Genomic DNA, 11,945 nt, shown 5'->3' on the forward strand with positions numbered 1-11,945 from the left:
TGATAGTCACTAATAGCTGTTATTAGCTGCTATCACTGATAGTTGCTATAAGTGGTAGCTTTCAATTTAAGAAATATTAATACAATCTTGTGATATTAGCTTTTTATTTCCTATTAGTTATCAGTGGTTATCATTAATACACTTTTATCAATTGAAATCAACCTTGAAATGTTAACACTTAAGGCTATCAGTGGCTATCAACGATAGACTTTTATAAGTAGTTGTCAACATTGAAAGAAAACCAACAACTTTAAAGGATTGAGCTATACTAGTGATGGAAAATTATCAATGGCTATCATTGATAGACTTTCATTAATGACTATCAACTTTGAAAGATTAATACAGTAGCAATCATTAATAATCTTCTATCATGGCTATCACCGATAGTCGCTATCACTGATAGATTTTCATCAATTAGAACAACTTTGAAATATTAACACTTAAGACTAGCAATGATAGACTTCTATTACTGGTTATGAACTTTGAAAGTGATGGAGTTCACTAACATGCAGCGGAGAAAATCATAATCAATAAGTACTATATTACACTTAATTTGAGTTTAAAACATGCTTTAGAAAAATTGTTTCATAAGAAGGTTTGCTGAACACAATACCTTTGATGAAACTTTTTCACAACCAGCTGAGCTCCACAAAAAGATGCTTCAATCTACAAGTTGACCACCACAAAGATCTTCTTTACTATTCTCTTGCAAGGATTGTGTGGTGAAAACACTAAATTGAACTGGTTTTGGTAAGGCTGAAAAGGGGTTGCTAAGGGTTTCAAATTCTGTAGAATTGTTGTAGAAATTCTGAATGCTTGGGTAATGATTCAGCCCAACACTCTAATTTAAAAAAGCTTTCATCATGCAATCTCAAAACTTGCATTAAGGCCAACTCCTTCTTCATGAATTGAGTGAAATTGGATGAATAAGGTGCTTTCACCCATAGTGGAAATTTCCAACTTTTGGAAATTTTCATTTTGTTTGTCAAAAAGTATTTTAAAAAATGATTTCTAAAATCAATTTAATAAATAGACTAATTTATTTGTTTATTAGTTTTATAAAATTAATTTAATTAATTAATTTTAGATAAAACTAAGTAATTAAACATTTTCATTACTATTATTAATTTAATATCTAATATTAAATTAATGAAACACCAATTTCACTATAATGAATTTAATTTTATATAATTAATATTTAAATCATAATTTAAACATTAATCGATTCTCCATTTTGGTTTAATTTTGATAAATTAAACATTTCAATTGTATCGAATACAATTAATAAAAACCCTAATTGAATTTGAACATTGTAAATTCTAAACCCTAATTTTAAATCTCATCAAGATTACTCAATTTACTAATCCAAATTATGAGCTAGTAGAGGGACTTTATGGACCTACAGATCAACGATTTGCAATTAATTGGTTAAACTCTTTAAACCGAATTAATCACTATTTGTTAACTATCAAGACATTCCACTATAGCTCGATAGTTGCACTCTCTCTACTATGATATATTTCTGTTCATTTTAACTATAATCGATAAGTCAACCATTCACAGGTCGTTCGTATTTACAGTTGGGTCAAAGATTATTGTTTTACCCCTGTAAATACATCTTGCTCCTTAAGCTCCCACTGATCCTCCATTGAACAATTGATTTATAGTCCAACTTATAAACCATAACCCTCTCTTTCATTTGAGGGCAGGACCCCGTTGTTCAAGACTAGGCATCAACGCTTAAGAGAACAACCTATCTGCTAATCCTAAGTCGGATAGGAGTGAATTCCACTTGCAAAGCTATGTCCCCTACTATCTATCCAGTCTTATCCCAAAATGGGAGGCTTATTGAGCAGTGCTATTGGACTACTCTCACCTATGCAGATCAAAGGATAATCCCGAATAAACAGAAGTTCGTAGTTAGCTCAAGATTAAGATTGAGTTACCCTAGGTCGTTGAATTTGAAATAATAAGTTTTAACAGTAAACGGTTGTTATAAAAAAAAAAGTGACTATTTCCAGGTCTGGTCTTATGCAAACTCATTGCACAGGATGCCTCCACTCACATGTCTTCACATGAATGATTTTTTATCACATCATTTGTATCAATATATAAAATGAGCCGCATCCAATAGTGTCACTAGGATGAGGTGCCCAATCTCATCCATATACTTATAGACCATTTTGGCTACATACTAAAACTTGATCCTCTTTTATATCATCACATAAAGTTAAAGTATTCATGTTATCGCCATGAATTTGTTTATTGGATTTTCATAAAAGAATGCAATATCAATAATAATTTATTGAACAAAATACTAAAAATATTTTTATTGATAAATAAAATATGTTAATAACATTTACGAACAACGAGCTTAGGACATTCCCAACAGAAAGAAACTCGATATATAGATATCACCTAAGTTCTATCACTAATATCACTCATATCATGGTTATTAGTGACGACTTCTTTCACAGATAACATCACTAATAAGATGATATCAATGATCTCACTGATATCATGCTATTAATGATCTCATTGATATCATGTTATCAGTGATAGTTCTCTATCACCAATAACATGTTATCAATGGTAGCTTCTATCACCGATAATGTACTATTAGTGGTAGCTTCTATCACCAAGAACGTGTTATCAGTGTTAGCTTCAATCACCGATAACATGCTATCGGTGGTAGTTTTTATCAATGGTAGCTATTGATCACCTCATTGTCAATTTCCTTGTCCTTTCCAAACATTCGTATGGTCCATTTTCTTTTTGATACTCTCAAGGGCACTTTTGTAAAAACAGCAAACAACCAAACAAAACCCTTCTTCTTTGTTTGATTTTGTCCATTGGAATTAATTAGGGTTTTTTCCTTCTAAAGATAATCTTTTCTTCAGAAGACGACTTGATTGACCTCAGGTTTTTTCTGTCAATGTTCATTTTAAACCATCAAGTCGGCCTAGAAGAAACTGGTGTAATATGGCTTTAGAGAAGTTTGGACCCCGACTGCCCAAGAGTTTAGAGTCGAAAATTTCACTAATACGGTTGTTGTGGTCGGGCTACCATTTTTCCAGGTTTACTATTTGTTCGGTGCTCCATTTTCACCACTGATTAATAAACTGTAAGTGGAATCCTTTCATATTATTGATGTCACTGATATCTACCTAAGTCAAGTCACTAATATGCAGATAATTGATATTACCGATACACGAATATCATTGATATCATTGATGTCATTGATATCTATCTAAATCATTTTTATATCACTAATATAACTGGTAATTGATATTACTGATACGTGGATATCACTGATAGTTACCTAAGTCATATCACCAATATCGCCAATATCATTGATGTCACTGATATATACCTAAGTCAAATCACTAATATGTGAATATCATTGATATCTACTTAAGTTATATCTTTAATATCATCGATTTTAAACATTAGAATTGTCAAATTCATATTTTTCACATTTTAAATAGGACTTTAATATATTAGTGACTATCATCGATAGATTTATATTATTATGTCATAATAATGTAATAGATTTATATTATTATGTCATAAAAATGGAAGTATATCACTCATAGCTACTAATAAATTTTATAAGTTTTAGACTTTTAGTTTGATCTTAAGTATTTATTAATAAATTATTATACATTAGTTGATATGAGTCTATAAGTAATAGACTTCTACCACGGATTAAAGTAGTCTGTCAGTGATAGAAGCCTATCACTGATAGTATTATAGGCTATCAATGATAATACTTTATTACTAGCAGACTTCATACTTTTAAAGTCCTACAAAAAGAAAAATAAAACAAAAATTATGAACCCCTTTGATAATGTTCTCATTTCTCGTTTTTTGAGAAACAAATTTGTTTGATAAATATTATTTTGTTTCTTATTTCTAAATTTTAAAAAACATTTCTAAAAAATGTGTAAATTTGATAACTAACAAAAGTAGTTTCTTTCAAATTTGTTTTCATTTGGTATTCATATTATGATAATTGGCCTATTGGTATTAAGGACACTCGTGAGAATGATTATACACTTTCAAATCTTAGGTTCAATACTCAAATTAGTCTATTTTTTAAAAAAATAATGATAATAATTACTTTTTTAAGAAAAAAGGAATATCCTTTTACGAAGGACAGAGAGGGAACGGGGACGGTGTGGGAGATTGGGGACGGTTTGAGAGAGAGAAAGAGATAAAATCGAGAGTGAGAGGGAGAGAAAAGGAGGTAATCAGTATACAAGTACATGAACATAATCAAGGGTGCTTTTTGTCTAAAGATCCAATATGAAAAGAGAATGAAAGAACTTTACAAGTATACATGGATATGCCAATTCCTTCAGATTGTTTTCTCTCAATAACTTCCATAGAATCATTACAGATAACAACAATGTATCACAAAGACTAAAGAAACAAACTTAACATTCAAAAGAAACTTTATGTTACAGATTTCTATTTAGTTTACTGGCTTTCAAATACAATAACTCCTCCACCAACTTCTATATTTAGACATTGAATAAAATTTTATGTAACCTTAAGTTTGAACAGGCTTTAACTAGGAATTGACTATTCCCATGCTAGATTTAACTTTCCAACTATCCACCACGGGCAGTTTCGACCACGAGAAAGAATCGTCCCTCCCGATTACCTTCTGACGGAACATCAGCGACACAGTTACGATCAAACACAGAATCACTATATAAGGAACTAAATTAACAGTGTTTCCTTGACATCTCTTCAAAACCATATCCGCAGACAGGTTACCAGCAAAGCTACCAAAAGAGTTATTCAACTTCATAATCTCAATTCCATTTAGAAGACCATCTATAGCATATGGAACACTCTGGTTAGAGCTTCCGATACCAATTCTAAGAACCCCTTCTTGATCACCACTGACCATGAAATCGACATAGAACGCCGTAGAAAGTTCCCAATTTGTAGCGGTTGAGAGATCGAAATTCTCGTATGCCATGTACCCGTTAACATAGATATTGAAAAACAGAAAACCAATTGACATACTTGCAATATCACAAAAATGCAAGCGAACAAGGTAATTGTATCCATCAATAGCCGGGAAGGTCCATGTCATATTCGTGTTTGGAATTGAAGAATTAGTACTCTTGATCACTCGGGCAGAGTTATGGACATTATCAGGACAAACTTCACGACTTGCTCCACCTTCCTGATACTTAATTCTTCCACTAGAATACACTTTCTTTGATCCCTCAGTTGATTCAAAGTGTTCATCATCAGGAACCCAAGTTCTCCAGAAAGAATCATTAAAGGGAGTCACCTTAGGCCCTCCAACATTGACTCTATACAAGACTTCACGCCCTTCCTTGGACAACCCATTAACATCTTCACTACGTTCATAACTCAAATATTTTGCAGAATCAGCAACAAGATCTTTAGGTGCAGAGATAACTTCAATCGCGTTAACAAAAGCGAAATTCGATTTCTTAACAGGGACGAAGGTAATTTCGAGAGTTTCAGTTTCAATCCAGATAAGAAACTCCTTGATTCTAGGGTTTACAGCAGAGACCCCACTAAAATTACTCAAAATCACATACCCATTAACCAGAACGTGAAATTGAGCACGAATGAGATCCAAATTGGAAGAACTAAAAGTTTGGAAATGGAGACGTACCATATGTGTGCCTTTGTCTCTGATCTGAAACTCGTACTTGGATGGCACCTCGAAAACCCGAGCTGAACTGTAAATCGGGGGCAAACCCTGAAATGGGTGTTCATTTCTGAGGGAGAAAGAGCGGGGAGAAGAGAGAAATGGTGAATTTGAAGGGGAGGAATCGGAGAGGAAGATGCGATGATCGACGGTGGACTTTAGGGTTGACCCACAGTCGACGAGATAGTGATCGATGGGAGAGAAATGGGAAAAGGAAAGAATAGGGATTGTTGATGAAGAAAGTATGAAAGCAAAGAGAATTGGCTTCAGAAACTCCATTGGAAGAGGATTGACAGTTGAGAGGAAGAAGAAGAAGAATATGATGATGAAGAAGAAGAGAAAGCCGCGTTTGAATTAATGGGATACAAATGGAACCAACCAATCACTTCATACAGCTAAGATTTGAAGACGAAGTCCACTGCTACACTACAATATTCATATTATTTTCTCTTTCTGCCTCCATATATTTGAAATGACAAAATGAACATGTCTCATACATGGTATGTGTTACGATCTAGTGGTATGTGGTTCGAATCTCTTGAAAAAAAGTATACTTAATTTTTTTTTTTTTTTTTTATCATAAATTTGGGAGGGGATACTCGTAGAAATGACAAAATACAGACCTATATATCTTTAGATAATGAACATTAAGCCAATTCTATAATCCTTAATATGTATCATTTTAAAATTGACCACTCCAACTTTTTCCATTTCTATGAGTGAGGCTCTCCAAATTTACGATCACAAAAAGTCGGGTGTATTTTTGTACTCAATATATTTGAAATATAATAAATTATTTAAAAAAGAAAAAAAAAATAGGTTCAACTATATGCGAACGATGAGGGATGTACCTTTAACCTTTTGATCAATAATGTATGTTTTGACTGGTTCAACTATATTTAAATTGGTAAAAATTGTAATGCAATGATGTTAGTTGGAAATGTTTCTATTTTTTTTTTTAAATGAGGTTTAAATTTTAGTGAATTTCCAAACACTACATTTGGTCACTGATCTAAAAATAAGGTTTTTTTTTTTTAAAAAAATAAATAAATAAAAAATCAAAGACCATGGAGGTAAATCAAGAGACTTCAGGGAGAATAGAGTTCTTTCATGTTCTTAGTCATTTAGCATGTGATTAATAGTTTTAGAATAAGAGTGATCATGCACAACTAAAGAATGGACAATTCTGGATCTGTTTTCCATGATAATGTTTTTGTTTCTCATTTCATGTTTTTCATTTCTTATTTTTTGTTTCCTATTTCTTAATTTTTAACCACGATTGCACAGTGTTATCGTATAGCCATGATCGCAGGGCACTATCACATAGCACCTCACGCCAAGTGTCATTGCACAGCAGGCATCACCCAACAACGATTGAACGAGCTTTCTTGTTCTTTCAAAGGAGACTTCGTTTTCTCCAGAAAATACACCGGGAACAGCACGAGCGACTTGAAACTTTAAACACAGACTCGATCGCAATTAAACACCCCAAAACACACGGACCCTTACAAACCAATTTGTAAAAAGAAAGCGATAAGTCTATACAGTCCAATCCCGAAAACATCCAATAATTGCAAAAATCATACATTCCACAGAACATTCATCACATGAATTACAAAATGCAAAATCCTACCAGAACACTGTAAAATCTGAAATTTTGGAAAATTTTGGACCAGAAACCTGGATTTGATACCAATTGAAGGTCCTTGAGTGAAAATATAAGATTGGACCAAATACCCAAAATTTACATAACATAAATTTTATTGCAAAAACATACAGATTATGCATTTAAAAGAAAATTGCAGCATGCTTTAAAACAAAGATTACAGAAAAGAAAAAAGGTTTAAGAAACCTTACCCTTGAAGAACTCTTCACGAGATTCCTTCTTTGAATCTTGTCATGAATAATCTCGAACTCTCTAACCGTCTACAACGACACCACCAAAAAAGATTCCTCTGTATTTTCTGGATGAGAATCCAGGAGTTTTGTGGGCTCTGACTATTTTGGAAGAGGGGTTTTTGAGAGTGTTGAGAGGAAGAAATGATGTTCCAATTTTCTCACAAAACTTTTATGTGTTTTTTTCACTCTTGTGAAAACCACACTAGGAAGAAGAAGAACCTCACTTCTCTTCCTCACTGCCATGTTTTTTAGAGAGAAAAGAAGGTAACTTCCTTCCAAAATGATTTTAAAAAAATAAATGAAATGAAATTAATTTATTTTTATAAACCGATTTAATATATTTATATGATAACTACCTTATCATATAATATATATTAAACTATATGTTATATCAAATATAACACATAACCTATAGTTTCTAAATTGTATCAAATACAATATAACTTATAGTTTCAATTCTCTCACCAATGACATTTAGTATAATTAAATTCATATAAATAGTATTTGAATCATATTCAAATATTTATTTCCTATCACATAAACTTTATATTATAATATATCAAAATACATTATCGTAATTATATCATATATAATTATATTAAATTAATTATATCACATATAACTAATTCTCTCAATTAATTTGAACAATTCAAATTTATCCAAAAATTGATTCTCATTAATTCTCGTTGAGTTACAAAGAGGACTCATGGACCTGTAGCTTAAAGCTCCAATGGTACATGAATAATTAATTAAACTCTTTTAAATAAATTATTCACCATCCGTTAACTGTCGGGCACTCCACTAAAAACCGATAGCTGTACTCTTCACACTACAGATATATTTATGTGCCAATTGGACAGACAACAGTACATTGACCCTTCACAAATTGCTCGTAAGTACAGTTGGACCAAAATACCGTTTTGCCCCTGTAGTTACATCTAACTCCTTAAGTACCACTGATCCCTCTAATGAACAATAAATCATAGTCCAACTATGACCAAACCCCTCTCAGGTCAGGAGAGATTGTGGCACCACATTGTTCAAGCCCCGAAATCAGTCCCTAAGGGAGCAATTTATCTACTTACCTCGACATTGGGAAAGGAGTGAATTCCTTCTTGCATAGTTATGTTCATAACTCCCTAATCAGATAAATCCTCAAAATGGTAGACTTGTTGAGTTAGCGATCTGGTCACTCTCACCCATACAAATCAAATGACCGCCTTCATAGGCAGGAGTTCACAGCTCACTCAGGATTCAGGTCATGTTACCTATAGTTATCCTGGTGAAATGAAAGTCTCTGTTATGAACAGTGTTATATAATGAGACTAAACATTTTGTGGTCTGATTTTATACAAACTCCTTTGTATAGAATATTTCCGCTCACATATCTCCACATGAAATAATCAGGATCAGATCATTTGTAGCACTTTACAACAATTCTAACATCTACAAAGCGGGTCATACTCGTAGTGTCACCAGGATAAGATATCCAACCTTATTCGTCTACTACAAACCGTTTAGGTTATTACTTAAACGTGATACACTTGTATGTCTTTACATAAATGTTTAAGCTACAAAGATAACCTTGGATGTTACTTTATTGATTTGTGGTTAATGCAACTAATTTTGAAATAAAACATCACATATTTTATTACATAAATAAAATGTTTGTACATTACAATTATAGACTATGGGACTTTACGAGATTTAGGGCATCAACCCCAACAGATATATGTGAACCTATTAAACTACCAAGTGGAACATTTAGATATTTTATGGTATTAATAGATGCATCAAGTAGATGGTCATACATGTGCTTATTATCAAGTCGAAATCTTGCAATTGCAAGATTACTTGCTCAAATAATTAAGATAAGAGCACAATTTCCTGATTATATAATTAAGATCATTTGTCTTGATAATGTTGATGAATTTACATCCCAAACTTTTGATAATTATTATATGTCAATTAGAATAAATGTTGAACATCCTGTAGCTCATGTTCATACACAAAATGGTTTAGCAGAATCATTTATAAAACGTTTGCAATTAATTGCAAGACCATCAATTATGAGAGCTAAGGTTCCTTCAACTGTGTGTGGACATGCTATTTTGCATGCAACGTCACTTGTACGCATTAGGCTAGTAGCTTATCATAAGTACTCACCATTACAATTAGCTTATAATCATGAGTCAAACATTTTCCATCTAAGAATTTTTGGATGTACAGTATATGTTTCAATTGTTCCACCATAACGCACTAACATGGCTTCTCAAAGAAGGTTTGGAATATATATTGGATATGATTCCCATCAATTATTAAATGTTTTGAACCCCTAACCGGTGATGTATTTACTGCACGATCTGCTGATTATCATTTTAATTAGCTAAATTTTTTAATATTAGGGGGAGGAATTAAGAAATTAGAAAAAGAAATTACATGGAATGCATCGTTATTATCTCATTTAGATCCCTGTACAGATCATTGTGAACTTGAAATTTAGAAAATAATTCATTTGCAAAATATAGCAAATCAATTACCAAATGCATTTATAGATGCAAAAAAAGTAACTAAGTCACATATACCAACTGCAAATGTTCCATAAAAAATTGATAGCCCAACACTACAAGTTTTCACTAATGAGTCTAGAACACGCCAGAAGCGTAGTAGAACAGTGAGTTCCGAAGATAAAAATCCTCGAAAACGAAAAATAATTAATATTGAAAAAGACTTGGTTGAGGATGTAAATACACATGAAAAAAATCCTTGACATGACTAGTGAGGAAGGTAAAATACTTAAAGATATTAATGAGATTTCAATAAACTGGGTCATGACAGGAAAAAGATAGAATCAAACTAATGTAATTATTGACAACATTTTTTAGTATAATGTTGCTCTTGATATTATATTTGAAAATGAGGATCCTGAACCAAAATCTGTTAAAGAATGTCGACATAGAAAAGATTGGCTTTAGTGGAAAGAAGCAATCGAGGCAAAATTAAACTCAGTTTCAAAACATCAGGTTTTTGGACTAGTAGTCTGAACATTAGAAGGTGTTAAACATGTGGGATACAAATGGGTATTTGTGAGGAAAAGAAATGAAAATAATGAGGTCACAAGATATAAAGCAAGACTAGTTGCGGTATTTATTTTAAGGAGACGTATTCTCCGGTGGTGGATATAATTACATTAAGATATTTAATTGGCTTGACTGTGCATGAAAGTCTAGATATGCGTCTTATAAATGTAATCACAATATATTTATATGGATCTCTTGATAATGATATTTATATGAGAATTCTAGAATGATTTAAGATACTTGAAACATATACATCGAATTCTCGGGAATGGTATTCAATAAAGTTACAGAGATCACTATATGAATTGAAACAATCAGGACGAATGTGGTACAATCGTTTGAGTGGATATTTATTGAAAGAATGATATCAAAATAATCCAATATGTCTGTGTGTTTTTATAAAAAAATCACGATTAGAATTTGCTATTATAACGGTATATGTTAATGACTTGAATATAATTGGAACTCTTGAAGAGCTTTCAAAGGCAATAGAATATCTTAAGAGAGAATTTGAGATGAAAGATCTCAGAAAAACAAAAAATTTTCTTGGTTTGAAAAATTGAGCATTTAGCAAATGAAATATTTATTCTTCAGTAACTTGAAAAATTTTGAAAAGATTCTATATGGACAAAGCACATCCATTAAATATTCCAAGGGAAGTTTGTTCATTGGATATAAAGAAAGATATATTTCAACCTCAAGAAGATAATGAACTACTTCTTGGTCTTGAAATACCATATCTTAGTGCAATTGGTGTACTTATGTATCTTGTTAATAATACAAGACCAAATATTGCATTTTTCAGTAAATTTATTAGCAAGATATAGTTTTTCTCCAACAAAAAGACATTAGAATGAAATCAAGCGTATACTTCGTTATTCCTGAGGAACAATTGATATGAGTTTTTTTTATTCAAATAAATCAAATTTTGATCTAGTTGGTTATGCAGATTCTGAATATTTATCTGATCCACACAAAACTATATCTCAAACAGGTTATCTGTTCATATATAGAGGAACTTCTAAATCATGGCAATCGTGAAACAGACCATAACGGTCACTTTCTCAAATCATGCTGAAATTCTTGCAATTCACAAGACTAGTCAAGAATGTGTATGGCTAAGGTCAATGACTCAGCATATTCATGAAACATGTAACTTGTCTTCTAATAAAAATCTCTCAACAATATTATACGAAGACAAAACAGTTTAAAGGAGATATAATAAAGTATATTTCACCGAAGCTTTTCTACATTCATGATCT

At 31.9% G+C, this 11,945-nt stretch overlaps 1 protein-coding gene across 1 annotated transcript; it reads right to left on the reverse strand.

Annotated features, from left to right (window-relative positions):
• Positions 1–4,345: 4,345 nt before the first annotated feature.
• On the reverse strand, positions 4,346–6,344 carry LOC120068033 (receptor-like kinase). Its single transcript, XM_039019703.2, has one exon. It carries the CDS (start codon positions 5,981–5,983, stop codon positions 4,577–4,579), a length of 1,407 nt encoding a protein of 468 aa, XP_038875631.1. The 5' UTR covers positions 5,984–6,344; the 3' UTR covers positions 4,346–4,576.
• Between the last annotated feature and the right edge of the window lie 5,601 nt (positions 6,345–11,945).

The sequence above is a fragment of the Benincasa hispida genome, chromosome 12, assembly GCF_027475165.1.
Source record: "Benincasa hispida cultivar pf3 chromosome 12, pf3_genome.v1.1, whole genome shotgun sequence".
In the NCBI taxonomy this organism is placed as follows: Eukaryota; Viridiplantae; Streptophyta; class Magnoliopsida; order Cucurbitales; family Cucurbitaceae; genus Benincasa; species Benincasa hispida.

Coding starts and splice junctions, on each gene's coding strand:
- LOC120068033 (XM_039019703.2), bottom strand. CDS start 5,983: ATGGAGTTTCTGAAGCCAATTCTCTTTGCTTTCATACTTTCTTCATCA.